The sequence below is a fragment of the Panthera pardus genome, unplaced genomic scaffold (assembly GCF_024362965.1).
Source record: "Panthera pardus isolate Hobbes unplaced genomic scaffold, ASM2436296v1 HiC_scaffold_17, whole genome shotgun sequence".
In the NCBI taxonomy this organism is placed as follows: Eukaryota; Metazoa; Chordata; class Mammalia; order Carnivora; family Felidae; genus Panthera; species Panthera pardus.
In genome coordinates, this window is record NW_026526732.1 from 117,755,112 (window position 1) to 117,782,875 (window position 27,764).

The 27,764-nt window shown below is 44.2% G+C and overlaps 2 protein-coding genes across 6 annotated transcripts in view; one reads left to right on the forward strand and one right to left on the reverse strand.

The window, feature by feature from the left end:
* Window positions 1-15,504, forward strand: part of NUP153 (nucleoporin 153) — an 86,796-nt gene extending 71,292 nt beyond the window's left edge. For 4 of the 5 annotated variants that reach the window (XM_019420042.2, XM_019420044.2, XM_019420041.2 and 1 more), the window contains 6 exons: window positions 216-410; window positions 3,517-4,401; window positions 7,602-7,958; window positions 8,622-8,894; window positions 13,714-13,882; window positions 14,125-15,504. In XM_019420042.2, coding sequence (XP_019275587.2) covers window positions 216-410; window positions 3,517-4,401; window positions 7,602-7,958; window positions 8,622-8,894; window positions 13,714-13,882; window positions 14,125-14,209 — 1,964 coding nt within the window. In that variant the 3' untranslated portion in view covers window positions 14,210-15,504. Of the gene's footprint in view, window positions 1-215; window positions 411-3,516; window positions 4,402-4,767; window positions 5,279-7,601; window positions 7,959-8,621; window positions 8,895-13,713; window positions 13,883-14,124 lie in introns of those variants that run through there. The other variant, XM_019420046.2, reaches the window with a different exon arrangement.
* A 2,284-nt stretch (window positions 15,505-17,788) lies between these two features.
* FAM8A1 (family with sequence similarity 8 member A1) lies at window positions 17,789-27,724 on the reverse strand. Its single transcript, XM_019420048.2, has 5 exons — window positions 26,889-27,724; window positions 25,516-25,636; window positions 23,761-23,884; window positions 22,648-22,787; window positions 17,789-21,206 (listed from the first exon to the last, which is right to left on the reverse strand). The coding sequence occupies exons 1-5, from the start codon at window positions 27,604-27,606 to the stop codon at window positions 21,062-21,064; spliced, it is 1,248 nt and encodes a 415-aa protein (XP_019275593.1). The 5' UTR covers window positions 27,607-27,724; the 3' UTR covers window positions 17,789-21,061.
* Window positions 27,725-27,764: the final 40 nt, after the last annotated feature.

A 27,764-nucleotide genomic window follows, 5' to 3' on the forward strand; every position in this document is an offset into this window, starting at 1 on the left:
GAGACACAGAATCAGAAGCAGGCTCCAGGCTCTGAGCCATCAGCCCAGAGCCTGACGCGGGGCTCGAACCCACGGACCGCGAGATCGTGACCTGAGCTGAAGTCGGACGCTTAACCGACTGAGCCACCCAGGCGCCCCAGTGGTGTCTTAAGATGTTGACATAACGTGACATAACATGGACTGGAAGTTTTATGTGTTTCCTCACTTTTTTTTAGGAAGTTCAGTACCTGCTTCAAGTAGCAGCACCGTCCCTGTCTCTCTGTCTTCTGGAAGCTGCCTTGGGTTAGACAAGTTCAAGAAACCAGAGGGAAGCTGGGACTGTGAAGTGTGCCTAGTGCAAAATAAAGCCGACTCTACCAAATGCATAGCATGTGAAAGTGCAAAGCCAGGCACAAAGTCTGAGTTCAAAGGTAAGGCCTGGGTGAAGTGCCTCCTTGTGTCATCATTTTATTTTATTTATTAACGTTTATTTATTTTTAAGAGGAGAGAGACAGAGCATGAGCAGGGGAGGAGAGAGAGGGAGACACAGAATCTGAAACAGGCTCCAGGCTCTGAGCTGTCCGCACAGAGCCTGATGCGGGGCTCGAACTCAGACTGTGAGATCATGGCCTGAGCTGAAGTCGATGCTCAACTGACTGAGCCACCCAGGCACCCCTTGTATCATCATTTTAAAGTGAAATATTTGCAAACAGCTTTAGTTTAAAAATTGTTCCTTCTCTTGTTGAAAATGCATGTAAAATGAGGTATTGTTTTGGACACTTTGACCTCACATCTGTGTCCGAGTTACTGTAGAGTTAGATTATTAGACTGGCCAGCAGTGAGGTATCTTCTCTGCAACTGGGTGAGGAACTTCTCTCTTGTGTAGTTGAATCTGAGAGAGTTTCAGTTACTTGTTTTTTATTGTTAACCTGTTTGGCATCTAGATGAATTTCCTCTTATCTGGGAATTTACACCCCTAGAGCCTTATTGTAAGTACTCTGGATGTGGGGTTTGGTTTCCCAGGGTATGTCCCAGAAAAAGAGCTCTCTTCATATTTTGTTCTGTAAATATAAAGGAGGAACCTCTAAAAATAATTTATGCTAAGACTGTCTGTGGAGGTCAAATTTTTCGTCTCCGTAGTCATTAATGATTTATTTCATACTTCACGTGAGGTACATTTCAGTCAAAATCTTGATAAAAGCTGGGAAAGAGATTTTAGATCTGAAGGAACAGTCAGGGAGAGGGGAGAAAGAGTTTAATCTGTAAGGGAATAGGCCTCGAAGGTTAGTCTGTGAGGGCATTAAAAAAGTATGCCAAGCTTTATCTGCTCGTAACCATTCTGTGGACTAGTGGCTTTCAAACTTTTTAACTGGAAACCCATCATTCAACTTTTACATTGTGACCCCCTCTCATGCACAGGGTGTTTGTATGATTGAAAAGAAGTTTTACAAGTCAATTCTTACTCTTTAGTATGTTTAAGTTACCCTGTTTCTCTTCTTTTTTCATTTAGAAGAAAATTACTGGTTATAACCCATAAAATTGCACGACAGTGAGTCACAACTGGTTTGAAAAACACTGCATTTGGGTGTGGTAGAAGATCCCTACTTTCCAGCCCACTTGAGGTCGTTAACCTCATGGTCCTTTTTCCATGTTCTCTACCTGCTGCACAGTAATCAGCTTCCCTTTAAATCTGTCCCTTTGAGGCAGAGGTGATAATGAGTTAATTGTCTTCAGCACCTTCATTTTTAACTTCCTGTCTAAAGAAATATCGCTTAAGGTATTTAGAGACCTTGTGGATAGGCCACTGGCTCCTGAGACTCTGATTTTCAGTTACGTTTCTTAGCAAAAGAGGGGAATGTATCATCATTAAAGAGGGGAAGGTCTACAGATATGAGGGCTTGTAAAGTTTGGCTGTCATTGGTCTTATTTATACGTGGGTAAGCAGAATGAGGAGTAAATATCTTGGCACACGAATTCTATCTGTTTTCAGCTCATCAGTCAAGTACTGCATTTCCAGTTTACTCAGCTACAAAAAAGCATTATGAAACCAAGACTTTGATCTTGTCAGTATAGTGTGAGCTTCTGCTTATGCAGTTCTTCTGGTTCTTTGATGCTGAAGTCTTTTTAAAATTTTTTGATTAGTAGCCCATTTACAAGATTTCAAACTCCAGTTACAACAGGATTCACAGAGAAAAGTTTCTCTCTTGTCCCCGTTGGTTCATTTTCCATCCTTCCTCCCCTACCAACAGTAATAACTGTGGTTAGTTCCTTACAACTTTTCCATAGTTTATTTATGCACGTGATAAGCAAATTCTATATATTTTTCTATATACAGAAATTGTATATATTTTTATTTCTGTCTGTTTTAGAAAATGTAGATCATACTGCCTTTCTGCCCCCTTGATTTTATCACAGATTAGCTTGGACACACCTTTGTTCTTTATTCTTCATTTATAGCTGCTGGGATTGCATATGGCATTTTCTGTGTCTTTGAATTTCTTTAAAATAAAGACTTATTTAACAGAAGACGATGGGGGAGGGAAAGCGGGGGGGAAAGTTACAGATAGGGAGGCAAACCATAAGAGATTCTTAAATACTGAGAACAGAGTGAGGGTTGATGGGAGCTGGGGGAGAGGGGAAAGTGGGTGATGGGCACTGAAGAGGGCACCTGTTGGGATGAGCACTGGATATTGTATGGAAACCAATTCGACGATAAATTATATTCTATAAAAAAAGTAATAAAGACTTAGGATGTGAGGGTGATCTGGCTGTGACATCTGTCACTCCGAGTGATCTCCAGGGTTGATTTGGCCCATGTGGCTGGCTAGGCTGGTGTCCCCTTCCTCCCTCACGGCTCTGTGTGGGTTCCCTCCCGAAGCTGTGCACTGGGCCCAAGAGGATGACCTTGCATGACAGAGGGGGACTGACTGTTGCTCAGGCAGAAGTGTAGAAGTAGCTGTGCTCCCCTCCTAGAACCTCCAGACAAGCTCTCCAGGAGCGCTCCCTGCAGAATGTAGGGTAGTCAAGCTTCCAAGACTCCAGGCACATCCAGATGAGGTGCCGCGTGTGGCTGTCTGCCTTTCTTAAGGAAGTAAATGAATAAATAAAATTAAAAAAAAAAAAAACAAAAAAACAAACAAAAACGTAACCCTAGAATTGCTGGGTCAGAGGATACATGTGTTTGGAAATTTTGGTAAATATTGACAGTTGCCTTCCACAAATTTCATGCTGTTTTACACATCCACCTGTAATCTATAAAGTGTCTGTTTTTCCTAGACCCCTTGCCATTACTGCCTCACCAAATTGATGTGAGCTCTGCCAGTGTCCCAGGTGAGTAAGTGGCATGTCAGTGTAGTTGTGGGGGTCGAGGTGTGATTCGTACGCTGAATACTGGGCAGCTAGTTGGCGTTCGCTGCCACTTCCTCACACTCTTCACCATAGGCCTTTTCCAAGTTATTCCTGTGTCTCTCTTTCTGTTTCAGGTGTACATTTTGTTTGAGGGGATAGCATTAATTCGGTGTCTTTTATATTTTGAAGGCTTTGGCACGTCTTCCCCGTCTCCGAACCCAGCCGCCTCATCCTTCAAATTTGGTCTCCCGTCGTCGTCTTCTGGGCCTTCTCAGACTTTAACAGGCACTGGAGATTTTAAATTTGGAGAGCAGGGAGGCTTCAAGATAGGTGTGTCTTCAGATTCTGAGTCTCCAAACTCCATGAGTGAAGGCTTTAAATTTTCAAAACCAATAGGAGATTTTAAGTTTGGAGTTTCGTCCGAGTCCAAGCCTGAAGAAGCTAAAAAGGACAACAAGAACGATAATGGTTTTAAGTTCGGACTCTCTTCGGGTTTAAGCAATACGGCATCGTTAGCTCCGTTTCAGTTTGGGGTGTCTAATCTTGGGCAGCAAGAGAAGAAAGAGGAGCTCCCTAAATCTTCATCTACAGGCTTTAGCTTTGGTACAGGTGTCATTAACCCGGCACCTGCTGCTGCCGTCACCGGGGTGACCGCTGAGAACAAGAGCAGCTTCAGCTTTGGAGCCATAGGAGCCAAGAGCGTTTCGGTGGCTCCGTTCACAGGGAAGACGTCAGAAGCAAACAAAGAAGACACGCCCGCCACCAAGGGAGGGTTCACTTTTGGTGGCACAGAGCCTGCCCCCGTGCCGTCTGCCTCTCTGTTCGTTTTGGGAAGGACAGAAGAGAAACAGCAAGAGCCGGTCACTTCTACTTCTCTGGTGTTTGGGAAGAAAGCGGACAATGAGGAGCCGAAGTGTCAACCAGTGTTTTCCTTTGGGAATTCGGAGCAAACCAAAGATGAGACTTCTGCAAAGGCCACCTTTAGTTTCAGTGTGGCAAAACCATCTGAGAAGGAATCGGAACAGCCTACGAAGGCCGCGTTCGCATTTGGGTCTCAAACCAATACCACGACTGGTGAGTATTAAACACTTTTCTTTCTTTCTTTTTTTTTCTGCAAGGCATCTCTGGTATCTGGACAAATGCAGCAGGTCAGGGAATGGTTTACACTGGACATAGTTGAGAGAGACCAATAAAGACTCTCTGGGAAGGAGCCTAGGATTTGCAGTGTTCACGGCTCCAAACCCTTATGATGCAATGATGTTACCTGCAGATCTGATTCTGAGAAATACACCGCTGATGGAGAGCCCCCAGCATTTCCCATCTGTCCATGTTTCTCCCTTCTGTTTGAGCTTTGACAATCAGAATTGGCATACTGCTCAGGAAAGTAGGCCTTCTTTTGTCAGCTCATGAAATATTTTCTAACTAAATCTTTCTGTGCAGGCGTTCGTTCACAAATAGAGTTACCCAGTCATCATCAGGCGTCCAAGGAGCATAGACCACAAATAGAGTTAATCTCTGAAACAGAGGCGATTATGAAAACTAAAATCCTGAAGAGAAAATGGAGTAGCATTTTTTTAAAACTTAAAAACGTGCTTGGTGAAATAAAATTCTGTGGGCTGAGCAGCAGAAGAAACACAGATGATAGGTTGGTGAACTGGGATTTCCCAGAGCCCATGCCGAAGTGTAGAGAGAATGGAGTCCAGCTGGTTCTCAGGCCATTGCAAGAAGAGTGCTTAGAAGAAGAGGACAGGGCAGAGGAGGGAGCAAAGCAGTGACGGAAGAAATTTCCTCCCTGTAGAGCAAGACCCTGGCCTTAAAAATGGAAATGGCCCACTCACTGGCAAAGACCAGTGAAATGACAGGACACCAAAGCCAAAATCCTGAAAGCTCTCTAAGAGAGGAAAGCTGTTTGCCACAAATAAACAAGTATCAGGTTAGCATCACACTTCTAATTTGTAACATCATATGCTTAAAACAGTGGAGCACTGTCCTCAAAGTGAAAACGGTCTTTTTATTTTCTAGAGAGCGCGTGCTAGTGCGAGCACAAGCAGGGGAGGGGCAGAGAGAGAGGGAGAGAGAGAATCTTAAGCAGGCTCCGTGCCCAGCCCAGAGCCCAGTGCGAGGCTTGATCTCACAACCACGAGACCATGACCTGAGCTGAGATCAACAGTCGGACGCTCAACCGACCGAGCCACCCAGGTGCCCCGTGAAAATGGTCTTGGGTACCTGGGTGGCTCAGTCGGTTAAGCATCCGACTTCGGCTCAAGCCATCTCGCATTTCGTGATTTTGAGTCCCGCGTTGGGCTTTGCTGACAGCTCAGAGCCTGGAGCCTGCTTCAGATTCTGTCTCCTTCTCTGCCCCTCCCCTGCTTGTGTTCTGTCTCTCTCTGTCTCTCAACAATAAATAAATGTTAAAAAAGAAAATGGTCTTGATCCTACAATTTTATATCCAGCCAAATTTGGTCGAACGTGAGGGCAAAATAGAGATGTTTTCAGGCAAACAAAAAAAAATAAGAATTGAACACCCATGAGCACTTCTGAATAATATATTGGGAGCAGGATGAAAAATTAACCTGACCAGGGTGGGGTGGGGGGTGCGGGGGTGCGGGGAGAATGGAATTCAGTGAGTAGGTGTGAGCAGTTTGTGTCTATTGTCTGTTTGGAAATTCAAAACACTCTCCAAAAAAAATAAAAACTAAATTATATATGATTTGGAAAGGAATAAAAATAAGATGAGGTCTAATCGGATATAATTATGGTGTTACTATACTCTTTCCATTGAAATAGACACTCTTAACCTCTCATTAACCAACTTGAAAGTGAACCAACTTGTTCCATTGTCTGTAAATCATACTCATGCCCGTTTCATATTATGGCCAGCCCTGTCCAGTACACAGTATTGGAACTGAGACAGTATTGGAACAGTTGAAAAAATGTCTTTAGTAAAGTGGGTGGTTTCAGGATCACCATATAAAAACCAGTAGCTTTCCTCTGAATCAGCAATAAATAGTTGGACAAATGTCACTTGCATTTTCTAACATCTTTAATTTGTGTTTCATAACAGCAACAGAACTTGTAACAGGCTAAATAATTAAACGAACAGAAAAGACCTATTTATTAATACCTGTTCCTGAGTGAGAATAGTCTCCTGCCCAGCTCCCCCAAGATAATTTGGTTTTTTGTGTTTAGTTGAAGTGTAGTTGACACACAGCATTACTTTAGTTTCGAGTGTACAACTCAGTGATGCCCCAGTTCTGTGCATTTGCTGTGCTCACCACAAGTGTAACTACCGTCTGTGGCCACGCAACACTGTTACAGTGCCATAGACTGTCTTCCCTGCACGCTCCCTTTTATCCCGGTGACTTACTCATTCCATAACTGGAAGCCTTAATTTCCGTTTCTTTTTCTTAACGTTTATTTGTTGTTGAGAGACAGAGACAGAACGTGAGCAGGGGAGGGGCAGAGAGAGAGGGAGACGCAGAATCTGAAGCAGCTCCAGGCTCTGAGCTGTCAGCACAGAGCCCGACGCGAGGCTTGAACTCACAAACCACGAGATCAAGACCTGAGCTGAAGTCAGTCGCTTAACCGACTGAGCCACTCAGGCACCCCCTTAATTTCCGTTTGTAGGGGAATTTTTGTGGAGCGTGACAAGCTAAGGTAATTTTAAAATGCACATGGAAGGGAAAATGCACAAGAAATTTTGGGGAGAAGGGCAGGCACACAAACAGGTTTACTATCAAACCAGACTATAAAGCTACAATAATTAAAACAGTCTAGTAACAGTAGCTATAGAGGAAACAAATGCGCACATACTTAGAAATTTAGCGTGTCATAAAGGTGGAGTCACAAATTAGCGAGTGAAGGACGCGCTGGTCAGTAAATGCTGCAGAGAGAATTGACTGCTGGTTGGAGAAATGATAATTTTGCTAACATAAATTGCAAAGTCGAGAGCACAGCTGTCTCCCACTGTCCGAGCTGTTACCCGTAGTCTTCAGCTGGATGTGTTGAATTTAGGGGATGTTTTTATTCTTATTAATCTGAATGCTGAGGGCTTGCCTTCTTCTGTAAGACACACGTCAGAAGCCGTAAAAGGGAAGATGGATGTATTTGCTTACATCATAATTTAATATAGTGTGTGCATTTGCTGAATGAATTTTTATAAAAAAGTTACCGTTTCTGTTTTCTAGTGAATGTGTGGACCGTAGGCAAGGGACAAATGCTTTCTGTGATTCCTTGTTCTTAAAGACTTTTGTTTGCATCTTTATTTCTTACAGATCCAGGTGCAGCAAAACCAGTGTTCAGTTTCTTGAACAACAGTTCTTCTAATTCAAGCGCACCGGCCACTTCGGCAGCCGGGGGCATATTCGGTAGCTCCGCCGCGTCCTCCGGTGCGCCGGTGGCTGCCTTCGTGTTTGGACAGGCCAGCAACCCTGTGAGCAGCTCCGCCTTCGGGAGCTCCGCGGAGGCCGCTACTTCTCAGTCTCTGCTGTTTTCTCAGGAGAGCAAACCTGCAGCCACGTCCAGCGCGGGCTCAGCGGTCACCCCGTTCGTCTTCGGTCCAGGGGCCGGCGGGAGTAATCCCGTAACCTCCGGTTTCACTTTTGGAGCTACCACCACATGCAGCTCTGCGGGTACGTTTATTTACAAAAGAAAAACAGGTTGTAGTTGGACTGTTTCATCCTGTCTGCTCTTAGCAAGTAACCTATCGCGGGTGGTTACAGAACAGCCCGGGTGCCCTTAGGTCGCCTGCCCCCGAAGGTTACGGGTGTGGCAGCCGTTCACTGCGTGGAATCCCGTGCAGTCTGTGTTCGGTTTAATAGAATTAACTCTTAGGAGGGATTTTTCTGATCTCAACAAGAGTGTAGTCTTTAGATTTTCCAAGTGTTCCTTTTGAAATGTTAGGTTGTTAAGTAACCAGACACTGGGGCCTATTTCATTAGACGTAGGTCCCCATTATGTGTATATACGTGATGACGACATTAGCTGATTTCTGCAGTGCGTCGAATATCTGGTGAAAATCCGTTATCTTCTTGGATGGATCCCTTTACCTAAAAAAATTTGGCTGTGAAGGTGGGGACTCTTGGCTAATAATTTTTGTTTATATGAATTCTACATGGCTTTACTAAATAATAGGATTGTATTCTTCATTATTATCGAAAACTGGCCCTGATGGGACTTGTTCAGCAAGGTAAAGTGAAAAGAGGCTCGCGGTTTGCAGCTAAATTTTTAGACCTTCCTTAAGGATTATCTGGTTGTAGCTGTTAGGTGACGTGATTGTTTCTCTGGGTCTCTAGGATCCTCCTTCGTGTTTGGCACTGGACCTTCAGCACCGTCTGCCAGTCCAGCATTTGGTGTTAACCAAACCCCGACGTTTGGACAGAGTCAGGGTGCCAGCCAGCCGAATCCCTCAGGCTTCGGAGCCCTGTCATCTTCCGCAGCATTGTTTTCTGCCGCTTCTCAGCCCACGCCGCCCACTTTTGGGACAGTGTCAAGCAGCAGCCAGCCTCCCGTGTTTGGACAACAGCCTAGTCAGTCTGCATTTGGCTCTGCAGCAGCTCCTAGTTCTAGTAAGTGTGTGCTGGTCACATAGTTTGCATCCGTGGCTCCCAATAGAATATGGTTTCTGAATTTTGAAGCCATGTATGTGTCTTTGTTTTTTAAACGTCTTATACTTGGCAGAATAGAGAAATATGTGTTTGGACTTTGTAATATGAACAACATTCTCAACTTCATACCGTTAAAAGTAAGCGCTTGAAGGTATTCATGTATGTGGTTAAAATGTAGTCATTTCTTACTCTTTGAAGTAGATTGGACGTTCATTCAGTCCCATTTCTCCCCATCTGAATTTGGGAGCACTCCAGCCTAGATTCCAGCTATATTTTCTAGTCCTCGTTGTGGGAGGTTACGCCCCCAAGTGCAGTGCTCTCCTGGGACCGGACAGCCCGTTGTCCCAGGAACTTTCTGTTGGATGACACTTGACTGGCAATATGTAAACAAGTGCATTGTTCTCAGTCTGGCTAATCACATTGTTCTATGATGTGTTTCCTCAGAATTGCACGATGTGTCTTTTTCTCACTGTGAAATATAACTTCATGTAGAAAAACCTGAAACATAAATGAACGGTGTGATGTTGCAGCAAAACGCTTGTGTAGCCCGCTGCCCAGGAGCCCCTCCGGTCTCCCTTTTTGATCACACGCCTCTTTCCTTGCTCTGATGGGCCCTGGCCTTTATGATTGTCACTTTCCTGGGGTTTTTTAAAGTGAACTACTGATACGTGAATCTCTACAAGATACCATTTTGCCTTATTTTTAACTATATACACACACACACACACACACAGTAAGATCCCATACATACATATATATGGAATCATATATATATATGGAATCTTACTGTATTCAGTCTTTTGCTTCTTGTGTCTTTTGCTTTACTTGTAAAGCACATCCATGTTATTACATATAGTTTGTTCATTTTCATTGCTGTAGAGTAAATCAGTCTATGAACATACCGCGATTTATCCATGTACCGCTGTTTTTAGCTGTGAGGACATGCTGTTCTGCTCGTGCCGTGCCCACGCTGCGGGGCGCACGTGCATGTTTCTCTAGGGTACGTACCGGGAAAGGGGCCGCTGGATTCCGAGGTGCGTGTGCGTATCTTCTACGTTACAGCATAACACAAGCTTGGCCTGGCAGATTGTTCACATTCACATCCTGCTGTCTTGTGTGAGGATTCTCATGTCTGGATTCTACTTGATTTCATTTTTTGTGAATTGTTTTTATAAGGGTTTTTTTGTTTTTTTGTTTTTTTTTTTAATTTTTGTGGCTGTTTTTTGTTTCCGTTGTTTTGCTTTTGCTTATTTTGTAGGAATTATTAATGTATTCCGGATATTACTACTTGGTCAGTTAGTACAGGTAGCAGAACTTCTGTGACACGTATTACCCACTTTAATTGGGATTAGTTGATTCTTCTCACTGTGAGGCGGTGGAGAGTTTAGCTTTCTTTCACACAGGTGACATTTCCCTCAGTCCTCCTGATGTGGGGACCACCGTGTGCTTGGATCAGTGGCCCGAGTGTGCAGACCGTGTGATATGTACTTTGCTGTTCTTCTCTCCACAGGGTTTTGTTTTCTACAGCACGAATGATCCCCGTCTGTGTTGATGTCTTTGTACCTGTCAGTAGTTACAACTTTGGCTCTCCTCCTGTTCATCTGGATCACTTCTCAGCATTTTCAAATACATTGGCTGTGTGCTATTTAGTACCTGAGAGAAACTTATCCGCTCCTCCCACCAGAATCCTCCCACAGAATCTTCTAATCTGCTCCTTTCTAGGCCCGCTGTTGAACTGTGGTCTCGGCATCTCTTTTTACCTTTCTCTTGGAGATTCTGGAACCCTTCCTCTCAAAAGAATCTCTTTGCTGGATGATGTCAGTGTTGTCTTATTTCTTTGTTTTAATAGAGCAGCTCTTCCAGTGATTCCTGAAGTCCTCAGGGAAGAAAGTTTTGAGACCTTACATTTCTGGAAGTATTTTCATTATGCCCCTGCGTTTGGTAAGATTTCAGTTGAGTACAGGTTTAGATTGGACATAATTTCCATAGTTTTGAGGGCATCTCTCCATTGTGGACTTTCTGGCTCAGAGTTACTCTTGAACTCTTTCTTCATCTCTGCTCTTTGACCATTTCTTCTTTCTGAAATCTCATTAGAATCTTTTCTTTTGCCTCCAGTGTTCTGACTTATCAAGAAGCTGTTCCGGAGCGCCTGTTTGGCTCCGTCGGTTAAGCGTCCGACTTCGGCTCAGGTCAGGATCTCACGGTTCGTGGGTTCGAGCCCCGCGTCGGGCTCTGTGCCGACAGCTTGGAGCCTGGAGCCTATTTCGGATTCTGTGTCTCCCTCTCTCTCTGTTCCTCCCCTGCTCTCACTTGTCTCTCTCTCTCTCTCAAAAATAAAAGATTTAAAAAAGAAAAAGCTGTTCCTTGGTCTGGATGCGTTTTCACCCACTGATTGTGTAAGGAATTTAGTCTGTCCTTTTGTGAACTTTCATTCTTGGGAATTTTCTTGAATTGTTTCTTGGGAAATTTTTGTGCCTCACTCTTCTTTAACTTCTGTTCTTTTTGTCCTTTCTGCGCTTTCTGGGAAGATTTCTTCCATTTATCTTTTATTCCTCCTTCTGTTGAGATTTTACTTCTGCTAGTATTACTTTTTTTTTTTTTAATTTTTTTTTCAACGTTTTTTTATTTATTTTTGGGACAGAGAGAGACAGAGCATGAACGGGGGAGGGGCAGAGAGAGAGGGAGACACAGAATCGGAAACAGGCTCCAGGCTCCGAGCCATCAGCCCAGAGCCCGACGCGGGGCTCGAACTCACGGACCGCGAGATCGTGACCTGGCTGAAGTCGGACGCTTAACCGACTGCGCCACCCAGGCGCCCCTTACTTTTTAATTCCAAGTGTTCTTTTTTGTTGTGTGGATGCGTCTTTATATCCTTCCGATTTTGTTCCAAAATTGTTACCTCTTGGTCTCCCACCAGTCACCGTCCCTCTCTCTGCTTCTATGGTTTGGCTATTTTAGATACCTCACAGAAATGAAATCAGGCAGAACTTGTCCTTCTGTGACTGGCTTATTTCACTTAGCATAATGTCCTCCAGAGTCCACGTTTTTGCATATTGTAAGATACTTTTTTTTTTTTTTCTTCTTTAAAGGACGAATAACCATCGTATGTAATGTACATTGTTTAAGTCTATTCATGTATCAGTGGACATTTAGGGGGGTTCCACGTGTTGGCTATTGTAAATAATGCCACAGTGAACCCCGGAGTCCAAGTATCTCTTCAAGATTCTGATTCCAAATCTTTTGGATAAATACCCAGAATAGGATTGCTGGATTATATGGTATTTCTACTTTTAATTTCTTGAGGAACCTCCATACTTTCCCACAGTGGCCGCATCAGTTAGGGCACAGGGTCCCTTTTCTTCACATGCTCACCAGCTCTCGTTGTCTCTTGTGTTTTTGGTGCCGACGGCCATCCTAACAGGTGTGAGGTGATACCTTACTGTGGTTTTGATTTGCTTTTTCCTGATGATGAGTGATGTTGAGTGATGTTAATGTTTGCCTGCTGACTATTTGTGTATCATCTTTGGAGATGTCTGCTCAAGTTTTTTGTCTATTTTTTTTTAATGTTTATTTATTTTGAGAGAGAGAGCACAAGCAGGGAGGGGGCAGAGAGAGGGAGAGAGAGAGAATCCCAAGCAGGTTCCACGCTGTCAGCACAGAGCCTGACATGGGACTCGATCTCACGAAACCCTGAGATCATGACCTGAGCTGAAATCACGAGTCGGATGCGTAACCAACTGAGCCACCCAGGCGCCCCGCTTTTTGTCCATTTTTAAATCAGGTTATTTGTGTTTTTTGACCGTTGAGTTGTAGGCGTTGTTGATATTCTGGATACCTGCTTATCAGATACGTGGTTTGCAAATACCTGTTCCCATTCAACTCAAAATTTAATTAGTGTAGGATACCTAAGTACCACTTGATAATTCTTTGTGTTTGGATAGGCTTGTAGAGCTTGAATTTCCTTGTAGGTTTATCTGACTGGCCTGTTGACTTGGGAAGACCTGGATGTTAGTGTCAGCAGGTCTGGAATCCCCAGAGAAGATTATTCAGTCTCCTGCCTGGAGGGCACATGTACTCCCCGTGGCCAGGGCTGCGGGGTCGCGGGGCAGGGCCGCAGCTCTCGGCCTTCACCTTGCTTTTACTCCTCCTGGTTTCTGTAGCGTGTCCTTGCCTTTCTGTGTGATACATCCTGACCCCTGGCCAGAGACTTGCTGGGCTGGAGAATGGCCTCTTGTTTGTACCGGGGCGGGACAGATCTGGGCGTCTGCTGCCCACACGGATGATCTCCCGCCTTCCCTGTTGAAGCCCACCCGCCGCCTCCCTTCCTCGGCCGTCCGGCGCCCGGGCCCGTGGGTGTGTTTCGTGTCCGAGGAGTTGCTCCCGTGGGCACCCGCCGCTAGCTCAGTGCTTGGCTCCAGTCCGCCTTCTGGCGTCTCAGACCTCTCCCTCATCTTGCTAAAAACCCCGTTCCTGTTATTTTAGCGTCATCTGTGAATTTGTGAAGAAGTTAGCGCTAAATGTCGATTCCACTCTCTTTGTCCAGAAGTCTCTTCTACCCTTTCCTCCTTGGTCACAGGGAAGTCGGGTCACTTGCCAGGGGACGTGTGAGTCCGTAGCGCGCGTCAGTGGAGAAAACACTTCCTTCTAGTTTTCTTCCTATTAAGCGAATGTAAGTAAGGGAGCTCAACCCCTCCCGCGCTGCGCGTGGCCGGGTCGGAGTCCTCGCCAGAACCACTAGCATTTTCACCTTAATGACGTTTTTCTGCTTTAACTATCGTAGCTTCAGTTTTCCAGTTCGGCAGCAGCACCACGAACTTCAACTTCACGAACAACAACCCGTCGGGAGTGTTCACGTTCGGTGCGAACCCCAGTGCTCCTGCGGCCGCGGCCCAGCCCTCGGGCTCGGGGGGCTTTGCGTTCAGCCATCCCGCGGCGGCCTTCACCGTGGGGTAAGAGGGCCTGGCCCCTTGGGGCTGCATGTGTGCGCCTGCGTGCGTGCGCGCGCCCGCACGTGTCTGTGTGTGTGTGTGTGTGTGTGTGTGTGTGTGTGTGAGAGTGACAGTGACATAACAAAGTATGTTTGCCAGTGTGTCGTCGTCCCCCCCCCCCCGTCACTGGGAGCCCTGAGTAGTAGGATCCTGAGGTTTTGTCCGCGCACTTTGTCACATAATGAAGTTTTTGTTTTCCCCAGGTCAAACGGGAAAAATATGTTCTCGTCTTCTGGAACTTCGGTCTCTGGGCGCAAGATAAAGACTGCCGTCAGGCGCAAGAAATAAAGGTCACTTTGGTGTTGTGCGCAACACTTCCACAGCAGCCGGTGCCCTGCTTTCCAGATACTGGATCGTCCCGTGTGCTGGGTTATCTGACGTCAGATCCGCCTCAAGACTTCTTTGACGTGGGGGTTTTCCTCCTTGTTTTTTCTTTACAGAAGCCCTGCCCTCACCTCTCCCGCTCCCGTTTTAAAACAAATCATAGCTAGATCGGTGACTGATTCTTCAGCGAAACTCTGACCTGGCACGTTGGTCCCTGGCCCGGCGCAGGCTGGCCGGGCCCAGGGAGGGAGCCCGCTCCGCGAATGGCTTTGTAAAGAACCCCTGTGTCTGCACCACCGCGTGCGTTGACACGCGTTTGTGGAACGCACTGACGTTGTAATTATATCGGAGGACCCCCGTGTAGATTAGAGAGTGTTGAAGTGAGTGATTTCTCTGCCGAGTTTGTGCTGGTGTATGTGTGGAGTGAGTCGGGTGTCTCGTGCACTAAGATTTTCCGATAGAGGAAGCCTGATGAAAGGATGGTCCGTGCTAAGGACTTACTAGATCTAGTTCATTCTCCATTTAATAATTCTCTGCTATTTCTATATTTTCATTCTCCTGACTCTCACCTGTCTTGCCTTTTTCATTATTTTATTATGAAACTTGTGTAAATACGATTTTGTTTCTGTACTTTTTTGGCATAACATAAATCTGTGAACTTGAAATTTTAATTTTGTGTTAGAAAATTTGTTCTTTGTTTAGTCTCGTCTCAGATTTTATTATGTAAATCCCATTATTCAAAGTTGCCTAAATCCATTTGGAAATCTTTAAAAAAAAATTGGGGATTCTTAAAGTGAATTTATTGGCTTTTCTGATCCAGTTTTGTTTGGACCAAAAACCAGTATTGTACAAAGTATTAAGCATATATTTTTATATTTACTGAAATGGACTGTGGTGACTTTGGATAATAAGGAAAAGTTTAATATTAAAGCCATGTTTATTACAGTATAATTAACATGTTAAACCATGGGATAAATGCCATCAATAAAAAATTATGAAATATTTTTCGTTCTAGTGTTAACTTATAATGAAGGTACCGGTGTTAACGGAAGGGAACCTTTGTATAAAGGTTCGCCACGGTCAGAGAAATTCCAAAGAATCCGTTTGACTTGGACATCTCCTAAGTGAAGCGGGGAAGTGTCCGAACGTAAAACATGTAGAAGGTACCCTGCTTTTTGTCTGGTGCTAGGAATCACGCCTACTTTGCATATAAATTGACATACCTTTTTAAAAGTTGAAAATAAACACACGTGACCATTTCTGTTTGTATTTGTATCTTCCTTGAGAGGTGACCAGACAGCCGTTTATCGACTGAGCTTTTGGAGACACGTGCCCAGAGCAGCCTGCAAAAAACTTGAGTGGTTCTGTCGTGTGGAATTCGTGTGGATTATGTTAGCAGATTTTTTTTTTTTTCTTTCTGACTAGGTCTCTTCGGCCGTCTGTCAAAAAGAGCTGCTGGGATACGATTTGCCAGTTCAGAACTTGAAAAAGTTTACAAGCTTTTTTATATGTGTTTCCAATTTTGGCGTAGGATGTTTGTCGTCTTGAAAACCTCTTAGGCCATCGTCAGATGCTGGTTTGGGGGTAGACATTTTCTAAGTCTCACTCTATTAGTAATACGCATTTGACACGGGCCTGTCTGGGGGCAAATGGTGATGAGTCCTGGAAATCCAGTCTTCATGCTCGGATGTTGATGCCGAACTAAATTGCGGGCTCGTTCATGTTAGCCATTCTCTAGGCCTGTACGAATGGGGACGTTAGGCTTTCTACTGTGGGAAAGATTCTCGTAAGCAATGTGCTAGAAATATTTAGAAGTGACTGAAAATCCTACTTAAGGCGGTTGAAGGAGGAAATCTTCCGGCGCCCAAACTGAAGGCTGTAGAAGTGTGTTCGGCGTGTGGCGCTTGTACTTTGCATCCCGACCGCGGCTCTTCTCGGGCTGCACGGGGGAGCTCTAGGGACGCTCGCGAAAGCAGCTCTAGCCTCGAGCCTGTCTGTCCCCTGCTCGGCGAGGTCTCCCGCCCGGACCGGCTCCGGCTGCAGACCCGCTCTCGGTGGCTGTGGGAGCAGCTCGGGCGGGCAGGTTTGTGTTCCGTGTTCTATACACAGGTGAAAACTGAGGGCGGTTGGTTGGGAGAAGGGGAAATAGCGCAGGAAGAAAACCCCCTTCTCTGGCTGGAGGACTCCAGATGCAGGAGGTCCAGGCCTGCCACTTTGGGTGCCGCGTGATTTTCAGTAATTCAGGATTTGGGGCGTTAAGAAACAGTAGGATGTAAACAACTGGGAAATCTCTTCAAGCTAGCCGCCTTTGTTCACATCTAAATTCTCTCCTGCGATTGTTTACGTAATGAGGATTTTGTTATTTGAAATTGAAGTGTTGGAATAACTATTATTTTTTAATGTTTATTTTTGAGAGAGAGTGTGTGGGAGGGGGACAGAGGATCTGAAGTGGGCTCTGTGCCGATAGAGCCGACGTAGGGCGCGAACTCACGAACCGTGAAATCATGACCCGAGCCGGAGTCCGTCGCTCAACTGACTGAGCCACCCAGGCGCTCCTGAAGTGTTGGGACGAATTTTAAAAATTTGTAACCAGGCTACAAAGGAGTCTAACACTTTAATTTCAAATGATAAAATCCTAATTATAGGTTTATTTTTAAAATTTATTTTTAACTCTTGACCTACCATACTGGTTTCAGGCGTACAGCAGGAGTCTCTCCTTCGTGCTCCCCACAGTTCAGTGCAGCCACCGTCGGTCACCGTACGTTATTCCAGCAGTACTGTGTTACTTACGCTGTCCTTTTCATCTCCGTGACTGGTTTCCAGGGCCCATTTAAAGTGAAACTCCCTGAAAGCTGTACGAAGGTTACGAGCCTGTGCGTTTAATGGAAACTGGCACGTTTGGTATAGTCAGGTTGGGGAAATGGCCGTGTACTGGGTCTAGTGACACACACCAGCTGAATTTACGAATAACATGGGGCAGCTCGTAAAGCTTGCTTTAAAAGTCCCCTGTAGTTCCACAATGTGTGGTGTGCGCCTGGGCTCAGATCAACACGGTCTACAGAGCTCAGACCAGGCCACCGTTTTAGCTCCATTTAGGTTTGTCAGCTTTGTTCTTCTTGGGGGCCTGTTTTGTATCCTGTCCTCCTCTAGATGTGTTACAACAGGAAATGCTCGTAAGATCAGAACTAGGTTTAAATTGCCCAGCGCGGTCGTTCATCACCTATGAGACTTTGAACTTCGGGTTCTTTGGGTGTAAAATGCGTTCTTAGTATCTTGTATAATGCGGGACGGTTAACCACTTTAAGGAAAGGACAGGACTGGCTTAACATTAAGCTTAGTCATCTCTGGGGAACTTTCGAGTGACTTTTGCTACGGGACTGTACAACTCCTAAGGGTGGATGGTTTGTTGCTAGATCTTTCTGAAAGCACTCTAGGTGACTGCCATTCTCCTGAAGGCAGAGAACGCTGGAAAAGCTGAGCAAGGTCTCCGTGAGCAGGAAATTCTAGAGCAAATCTCAAATTAACAGTCAAAAAACGAAAGCATCGGTGATCAAGTATTTATTGAGACAAAGAATACAAATCGGTGGCATACAAATTATTAAAAATAGAATGCTGAATTTTACTTATAGGCAGGCCATCAGATACTGTTTGTGGGTCAAGTCCTACTATAATGAACTGCAAGAAAATAGACACACAGCTGGAGAGGAGGAACGTTACCCAGGCAAGCACTTCTTGTAAAAGATTCTGGCCTCTGGGATGGAGGCCGGGCGATGGCAAGTACGTGAAATGACACTGGTCAGGTTTTATGAACACTGCTGTTGGCATATTCCTCCAAAGGAACCACGGCTTTGAACAGGGGTAAGTGTAGAATGAAAACGTCCTACCCCTCCTCTCAGCCCTCCTCCCGAGTAGCAAGTAAACTCCTTTTGTCTTCCTTTGCTGGAAACACTTATGCATAAGTAAAACACCCAAACAAGTCCCAGAAGGGAACAAATCCTTTTAATGCAGCTAAAAACCACTTTTCCTGTCATTTGAAACGATGGACACTAAAGCCTTAATTTTATAATTTAGACAAAGGGGCCCTCTTTAATCCTAAATATCTGGGTAAAATCGGAAGGTAAATGTTTAGGTCACTTCCGAACCAGGGCTACACAGGTATCAGCTGGGCGATACTTTAAAGGCTTTCTATCCAAAAAAGTGTTGGCTTTAGTTTTATGGTCACAGATGAGTCAAAAAGAGCGAGGCTTGTCCTCCTCGGGTCTCCTCACCTCGGCCCGCGTGAACACTCAAGTCAGACTTCTCTTACGGTGCACTAGCCACTCTAGCTACTTTTAGTAGGTACTGAGATTTTTCTAGATGCCGGAGTTAACTGCCCGTTCTGTGGTTTTCATTAGGGCACTTTCACTGCAATAGTGTTCTTTTACTCTGCTTACTTTTGATTTTTGTTCCCTTATTACTTATCTTGTAAAAGTGATGAATAATGTTTGTAAACATTCTTTGAAAACAACTATCTTTTTGCCTTTTTAGGCTAGAGCTTCGGCATGAGAATTATACTCTGATGCAGAAATTTTCTATAAATGAAATACATCAAATAGAAAAGTGTTTTTGAAAAGATGGGAGGCTTCCCACCCCACCTCCCCCCCACCACAACCCGAAGAGAAAAGAACTCTCCCTCCTTCCCCATTTTTTGTCATTTTTTCCCAATGATCTGGGCATCAAATATCTTTTCCTAAGTGCATTCAGAAATACAAACAGCCTTGCAATTTGTTGTAAAGGCAAAGCAGGAATACTTTTATTTTATCGGGCTATGTAACTTGAACCCTAAGATGGACCTAAATGAACCTACATAGATACGATTCTGAATAACTCAGATATAGAAAATATGCAATCTTTTAAGAAGTTAAGCTGGGTGACGTGACTTGCTTTTGTTTGTATACATTAAAATAGCCTAGACGGTGAACCTTCCAATTTTCTGAGAGGAATTACAAAGGTCTCCTCCAGAGCTACATGGCTGAAGGACATTGCAACTGGATCTCCCCCGTCAGTGGCAAAAATAGTGTCTCCACCAATGCTAATGTAGTACACCGAGTGGTACGTTTGGGTAACACTTACCCTGAAGGGGCCATCAGCTAAATATCTTCCCAGGGGCAACAAGTGAATGATTTGTCGAGTACCTGGACGCACTTAACGGACAGGCTTTCTGTGGTGTTGAATTTAACGTAAAATTATTTTGAAAAACATGGTTTATGAAATTTTATGATAAAAAGGTATTAAGGACACTGTTAAGGTTTCTATAGACATCAAATGTGAACACTTTCAGTTTTAAAGGAAAAACCCACTTTAAAAACTGATATAGTGATAATATACCTGTCTTTCATTCGCTATCAAAGACCAAAAAAAAAAGTCAAGATCTTTTAAGCAAGCTAATTATGAAGTGTCCAACAGAGGTTAGTGTTTTTTGGGAAAATAGTATCAGGGTTGGAGAAAACGCCTAAGAAATAGAACTTTTTCAGGTATTCTCTCAACACAGCGAACAGGGCCATCTAGCAAAACATGCACACATACTTAAAACACTAAGCTTTGCCTCAGTAGAAGAATAAATTAAAATGGCAATACACAAACTGTTACTTATTTCCCTCAAGACACCATCCCTGGCAGACCCAAAGTGAGGTTTTGGCCCAAAGAACTTAGAAAAATGTCTGGAAATACCTGTCTTTGTTTTAGAATAGTTCATAATGGGAAAATTGCTAATATTTAATAGGCTACCTAGTATTTTACCATGAAATACTATGCTTATTTAACTCCTTGAGGTTTCAAAAGTCCTAGAACTATATAAAATATAAAAGGAAACTACCTAGTGTGTAAATATCCTTATAGAAACAGAAGTTCTATTAGAACACTGAAAAGCACTAACACTTTCTTCATGCTGCACACATACTGGGAATGTTGTTTTACAGTAAATATGCAACAATTTGACGAATTCCCCCCACATATAGTTTGATTTAGGGCACTAAAAACACTTGCACATGAATTGTAATTTTAATTTATGGTGAAATTTAGGACCCCCCTCCCCCCACCAAAAGCAATCACTAACTTACCTTTTCTTTAAAAAAATCAATAATACAGCAATATGACTTAATACTTTTTCATCATCATGCAAAACTTGCCCCAAATACATGTTAGAACAGTAACGATACTTGTAAAGTGGCATCATTCCCACAGTGCATTGCAGTACAGATCTGAGAACGTCAGTAAGGGAACCTAGGCCTGCCTCCTTTGCCCCTCTCTCTTGCAGCTGACTCACTTCCTCCCAGAGTGGGAGATAAGCGGGTTATCAAATTTGTGTCCCCACCCCCCTCCCCAAAAGCAAAGACAACAACTGCCCCAAGAAGTGTTGACTAAAATATGAGTTAATGTGTTTACAAAACACAACTGGACTTTTCCATCATTCTGGGATAAACCAAAATTTTTTAAGTTTCATCTGGAGATTTCAGAGCTGAAAATGCTTTCAGCAAATTCTAATGCCTTAGATCTTAAGAAAGTATATATTGTCCATTGTTGATTATAAAATCACTTGCCTTCTTTTCAATCTAAAAATTTTTAACATTTAAATTTAACAGATTTTTCTTCTGGAAAAGTTCTTTGGCATTCAAGTAATATCAATACTTTCAGAATAGTCACCTGCATCACACTGGAGCGACTGCTTTAATTTCTAAATCATCAATTAGTGTAACCCAGGGATACTGATGGCCTTGATACATAATTTAGTCTTGTCATCATTCCAGAGAGTATGGAATTCAGGGCTCTTTTGGGGCATCATCTGACCCCATTTCTCTTTACCACAATGGTTCCTGCTACAATGTCATAGGCTGTTCGATTATGCTGAAAAAACAGCAGTGTGATGAAAGCAGGGAAAAAAGAAGCAATAGAAAAGTTCTTGATCAAAGCTCGTATAGTGGACCTAAAAAATTAAGGCAAAAAAATCAGACAAATTATATACCAACCACGCGGAGATTAATAGTATCCTATCAAGTTCAAAATACGTACTTAAAACATACAAAGTCCTGACAGTTTTTTATCTTTGATATCTGAGTTACTTTCCAGTAGCATTATACTCTAGTAAGACCATCTGGGCTTGTTCTAAAGACATCATCAACATAAAAAGATTCAGAACTGTCACATGAAAAGCAGTAATAAACAGGTCTTGTAGAAGGTGAACTAAAGGTTACAGTATTTTCTCTGATATTTTGTAGACAAATATCTATTCCCTTTACTTACCTTTTCTACAGTCATTTGTGTTTAGTTCCTTCTAAACTAATATACAAAATGCAGTCCCATTTTCCACCTTCTATGAAGCACTCACATTTTAAATTACTGGGTATTCTTTGTGGGATGCTGTGATCAAAGAAAGCTTAAAAAAAAAAAAAAGCTTTCAACCACAGCTCAGAGTGGAAACTTACCCTACTAGTGCTAGATTTCTGAAAGGCTATAGAAAAAGCACAGTGGCTGAGGGTGTGGGCTCTGAATCCAGACTAAATTGTTTCTATCAGTCACTTGTGTTTCATTTCTGTGAAAAGGGGATAAGAGTACCTATGGTACCTGTCTTATTAGTTAATACATATTCAGTGTTTTTAACAATGCCTGTTACAGAAGAGGTGCTCGATAAGCAGCCATTATTGACTCATTAAAAGTAGCAACCAGGATTATAATCACAAAACTGTAAGGAAATTTTGGAGATATTAGCAAAACCAAGGCTTCCAGAGTCTCTCATATTTCTTTATCTAACAACCCAGTTCTGAATCACTTGGGCAGCAATTCCAGCCAGTAGCCTGTTTTGCTCAACTGACAGCCCCTTAACTAACTCTCTAGAACTTGCGTTAGCACTGTTTGAACCTCCTCACAGAGACAGACACCAACAGCTAGCCGCGAGTACTACCAAGAGTTACACGCTGTCACTTAGAGCAGGAGCTGGACGCACACGTGCATCTCTGTCCAAACTCCTGCTGCCTGTTCAGGACGGGATGGACAGCATTACCAGATAGAGGCTAAAGGCGGATCAGTAACTGGCCCGATAACCACAGATTTATTAGAGAATAATCAAACTAGATACAGAGCACTGACACACAGACCACCACCACCCAGACCCTCTCATTATGGTGGCTGATAGTTCATAAAATGACTATCTTGAAATTGTACACTGAAGAGTGGTCTATAATCATATAACAATTGAAAAACTCAAACTTTTCCATCTTAAATCTAACAATCTGTTACACGCCATGAAGAAAAATTACCAACTAAAAATGCTAAAAATACTGTATCAAATGGTAGAACTTACGAATATCGGATACTACGCTCAAAATTTGTTCTTTTCATAAGTAAATTAAGCTAAGAGAAGAACTTACGTTGTAATGCTAACATTTGAGGAAGGAATCACTAAAACCCGACTCGGTGCAATAAGCACTGATGTATCACACGTCACAACTCGAAGCCCCAGCAGGAACTTCCCGGGGGTGGCTCCGCCTGCTCCCCAAATGCAGATTATCTAAGGAAAGAAGGATAATTTTAATTTACTAGCTCAACGCTACCAGTTTCAAAGGTTAAGTTTTTCTGTCATCTTATTCCTTTAAAACAATTTTCAAGTTGAAAGGATTTCCTAGAATACTCAGAGGTTACCCTTGTAATGCATTTCTACTGGTCTCTCAACCCCTCCATGCCACAAGATGTGTACTGTAAGATTTCTCTGTAGCGCCCCCACCCTTTTTTTTTAGCAAGTTGTTTCTATGGAAAAATACAATTTCAAGTTCCACAACCAATTTACAAGTATATTTTTGGACCACAAGACTGAAATAGGTTACAAAGAAATTGTAAAACGTCTCCACTCAGGGAGCTGTATTTTTTTATCTTTTTATTTTTTTGATGTTTATTTATTTTTGAGAGAGACAGAGACAGAGGGTGAGCAGGGGAGGGGCAGAGAGACAGGGAGACACAGAATCCAAAGCAGACTCCAGTCTCTGAGCTGTCAGCACAGAGCCCGACGTGGGGCTTGAACCCACAGACCGTGAGATCATGGCCTGAGCCGAAGTCGGATGCTCAACCAACTGAGCCACCCAAGGTGCCCCACGTATTTTTTTATCTTGAAGAATACTACATTCGAGAACATTTGGAAAACATTTTTAAACAGAGACATTTGACAAAAATATGAATACTTGTAAATTCCCATTTCTTTTTGTATTGGGGTGATAATTTAAATTAGATTGTTAGGGGCACCTGGATGGCTCAGTTGGTTGGGAGACCAACTTCGGTTCAGGTTATGATCTCGCAGTTTGTGAGTTTGAGCCTCGTGTTGGGCTCTGTGCTGAGCTCGGAGCCTGGAGCCTATTTCGGATTCTGTGTCTCCCCCTCTCTGCCCCTCCCCTGTTCATGCTCTGTGTCTCTCTGTCTCTCAATAATAAATAAACGTTAAAAAAATTAAAAAAGATTGTTAAATGTTAATATTTGCTGAGTCAGTAGCTTACCTCATAGAAACAAACTAATAATCTGTATATAAGAGCCACAATCATCATTTTCTGCAAGTCTTCCATTGATGTGTCTTCATCTATTTCTTCTATTATATAATGCATAGCAAACTTAGAGATATCCCTGCATAAAATAATAGTTTGGGGTTATGAAGACTTAGTCACCAGCACAACTGCACTGATATTTTTTCCATTAGTGTAAGTCACAAACTTGAACTGAAATTCTGAACTAATCTTACGTTTCCGCCCGTTTAGTTTCACAAAACATTCATTAGTCTGTTCAACAAATAAACAGCACTATTGTGAGCAGGCACTGTACTAGCCCTGGGGACATAATGGTGAGGGAACTCAACTTGGTCTCTGCTTTCAAGGAGACTCTTACCTACTAGACAAAGCAGAACAATTAAGTAGGTAAGAATAAAGTGGGATGAGGGCTATTACGTAGACCCATAGGGCAGTATGGAAACGCATACCAAGAACATTTACCACGGTGAGTGAAGCCTTTCCAGAAATGACATTTGGGCTGAGATCTGGAGGATGAAGAGAAGTTAGCCAGACTAAGAAGGGGGAAGTTTCAGAGAGAGGGACTAGCCAGAGAGAGAGCCTTTGAATGAGACTGTGATGGAAGCTGTAAGCACTTGGGTATGGCTCAAATATTAAGTATAAAACAAGTGATTAAAAAATGAGAGCATCTGTTAAGCCATATGAAGACTAGACTTTATCCTGATGGCAGTAAGAAAGGTTTTAAGGTGGAGAGGGGAAGAATCAGAATTTATGATCTCTTTGGTTTATATCAGAGACTGGATTGAGATAAAACAGGAGTTGGGGGACTAAGGTACCAGTTAGAAGACTTTTGCTATGATCTAGAAAAGCGATGACAATAACTAGACTAGGGAGAAGCAGTGATGATGAAGCACCGTCTGTCAGTCAAGAGGAAATTGTCTGAGTTGAAGGCTCTTCAAGAGCCTGAAAAGAAGGGAGCTGGTACCCGGCTGGATGTGTCCCTGGGAGGGACAGGGAGGAATCTCAGTAACACTCAGGTTCCCAGCAAGGGCTCTAAAACATGACCACAAGGGTTTGCATCTTGACACTATCACTTCTTACCTTCGCAATGATAAATCCTGGGCTTAACTTCTTACAAACCCAAACTTCAATATGTAAAGACGAGGGTATTAAACTCTACATCTCATGGTGGTGATAAGATTAAAGAATCCATATTATTTCTACCTGCTTACTCAGCATGTATAAAGTGCTTAGCAAGGATAAGTGCTATATGCTCATTAATAGGAGAGGAGGTTACTCAAACAGATGGCCCACTGTGTTCACGTGGGGCATGCCTGATAGTATAATATGCAATCCCATTTGGAAATGCCATCTAACTTATAATCAACAGTTGATTTACCAAAAGCTCTTTATGCCTTTGTCTTTACTCTGAACAGGATAGTAAGAGGGAAATTAGTGCCTGGCCCAACAGATGAATTAAAAAAAAAAAAAAAAAATCAAAACCTTTACCTAACTTTTAATAGGTGAGAGTCCCAGATCTTTCAGAATTTATTAAATGTTTTTCTCTCTTTTGTAGTTATTTCTTAAAACTACCAAGAAAAAAATACAACAAAGAGATTTCCCTACTAGAGAAACCATGACACTGGCACACAGACTGTCCATTTAGTCACTTGCAGGTGTGAACAGAACCTCAGAAAACAAGATCTCTATGCAGTAGACATTAAAAGCTTTCTGCAAATAGCCTTAACTTACTTTATTCCACTGAGGTGCATAATACTTAAGACAATCGTTGCTTTTATAAAGAACAGAATAAAGAAATCCACCATTTCTGCCATAAATCTGTGGGCCAAGGATGGAATAACATACTCTCTGCCTGTAAATTAAAAAAAAAAAAAAAGTTAGTAAAACTACTTATTTCACATAGGCCTTGGAACCCAAGCTAGGTAATAAATCAGAGAACATAAAGTCAAGGTACAACTTGCTAATTAAAACCTTGCGACAATTATTGGTATTGCCTACATGAATAGTACATGTTTTTACAGCAACTCTATTCCACTATTTACTGAACAGTTTAAAAGTTTGCTTTCATCCTCTTAATGTTTAAAAAATGATTTCACAGGTAAATTTAATTATTTAAGGTACTCAATACATTTCACTAGGGACTCAAATGAGAATCCAGGTGATCACAAGCCTATGTCACAAAATTAAACTTTTTTTTTTTTTTTTTTAAGTAGGCTTCACACCCAAGGCTGATCCCAAAGAGGGGTTGGGGGGGATTGAACTCAGGCTGAGATCGAGTTGGAAGCTAACTGACTGGGCCACCCAGGCGCCCCCAAATTAAACATTTTTTGTAAAAACCAAGGTTAAGTATAGACGATTACTAGAAAGTAAATACCTGTGTTCCTCATTTTACCCCCTATTCACTTTGTCTTGCTTTCTATGTAATAAATGCAATGATTATCAATCTGACATCTCAAATTCTGAGCGGGATCAAATTCAGGAAAACTAGTTTTTGTCCCTTGTATCTGTGGCCGAATAAGGTAAAGAAAAAGTCTAAATAATAAACTAAACCGCGTAACTAATGCAAAACATTCTAATTCCCATAGAGAAGCAAACAGACAATATACAAGATCACTCAGCTAGGTTCCAAAGGTTCAGAACTCCACTTTCACTTATGTAAATCTTTTCTATCCGTCAGCCCCACTGTTCTTCATGTAGGTAATATATAATTATATAAATTACACATTATAGAAAAGATTCTATATCATATATCCTGTCGTGCATAATGAATCCACGTCCAACCGCCACCAGCCGTCAAAACGGGTTTGCCATCTGACAATTAAGCTTTGGCTCTCTCCACGTCGTGGAGATCAAGGGCACGGTTTCAGGAGCAAAGACGTCCTTACACGTGGAATAAGGAATCAGTTCGGAGAGCCAGGTCTAAAGGAAGAACAAACCGCGCAGCTTCGCGCCACACTTTGGGGATTGGAGGCCTGGGCAGAAGACAGGTGACGAACGTGGAGAAACACCAGTTCCAGATGTAAAACGCGTGCCCTCTCTCCCCACCAGCGAGCTCCCGTAAGACCCCCCTTCGCTCCGCCCAACCTTCCCGACGCGCTACTCACCTGCTTGCCGCCCGGTCTCGCTCGGGGTTCGCGAAGGAGCGGCCGACCCCACTCTGGTCACTGGGGTGGAGCGGACGGATCCCTGCCCTTGCGGGGCCCGGGGTCCCAGGCCCGCGACGGGAGCAGCGGAGGTGACGCCGGTGGCCACCCCCGGGTCGGGCCCGGCGGCCGCGGCGCTCAGGAAGTAGAAGGGGTTGTAATAGCCCAGCTGGGGGGGCGGCGGCGCCGCGGGCTGGGGGGCGGCGGCGCCTCCGCCCGAGGGGTAGCTCGGCGGGGGCGGCTGGGAGCTGCAGTAGGCGGGGAAGGCGGCCAGGCCGCTGTGCCAGGTGAGGTAGCCGCAGTAGGACTGCCACAGCCACTCGTGCACCTGCCGGGAGTACTCGCGGGCGCTCAGCCGCGCCGGCCTCTCTCGCGGCGCGCCGGCCTCGGGCGCCTCGCGGCCTGCCGGCTCCTGCGGCCCCGCACTGGAGCCGGGGGCCGCCTCCCCGCACTTCCCGGGCTCGCGCGGCGGCTCCGACTCCTCGGCGGCGGCCGCAGCCAGCGCGAGGCCCGGGGCCGGGGGCCGGCCCGGGGCCTGGGGTTCGGCCTGCGGCCCGTCCCGCGGGCGTGGGGCGGCGGCGGCAGGAGGGCCTCTCAGGGAAGGGACGGGCTCGGGGTCCCCTCCGCCGTCGTCCTGCCCGGGAGGGCGGCCTCGGGCTTCCTCCGGCCCCTCTGCCATCGTCGCCTCAGCAGCACCCTCGGCGGTCCTGTCACTGCGCCGTCTCCCTCCCCCACTAGCCCCTCCCCAACGGCCCGGTCGCCACCGCAGCAGCCGCAGGCGTCAACAATTCGCCACCGGAAGCGGAAACCCCGCCTCTCCCCGGCGTCGCCGGCCGC

What these genes read in the sequence shown, in the direction of transcription:
- FAM8A1 (XM_019420048.2), bottom strand. Translation starts at nt 27,606, where the DNA reads ATGGCAGAGGGGCCGGAGGAAGCCCGAGGCCGCCCTCCCGGGCAGGAC. An exon ending in CGAGACCGGGCGGCAAGCAG is followed by an intron (nt 25,637 to 26,888) that starts GTGAGTAGCGCG and finishes TTTAATTTACAG; the next exon opens with GCAGAGAGTATGTTATTCCA. An exon ending in ATGCACCTCAGTGGAATAAA is followed by an intron (nt 23,885 to 25,515) that starts GTAAGTTAAGGC and finishes TATTTTATGCAG; the next exon opens with GGATATCTCTAAGTTTGCTA.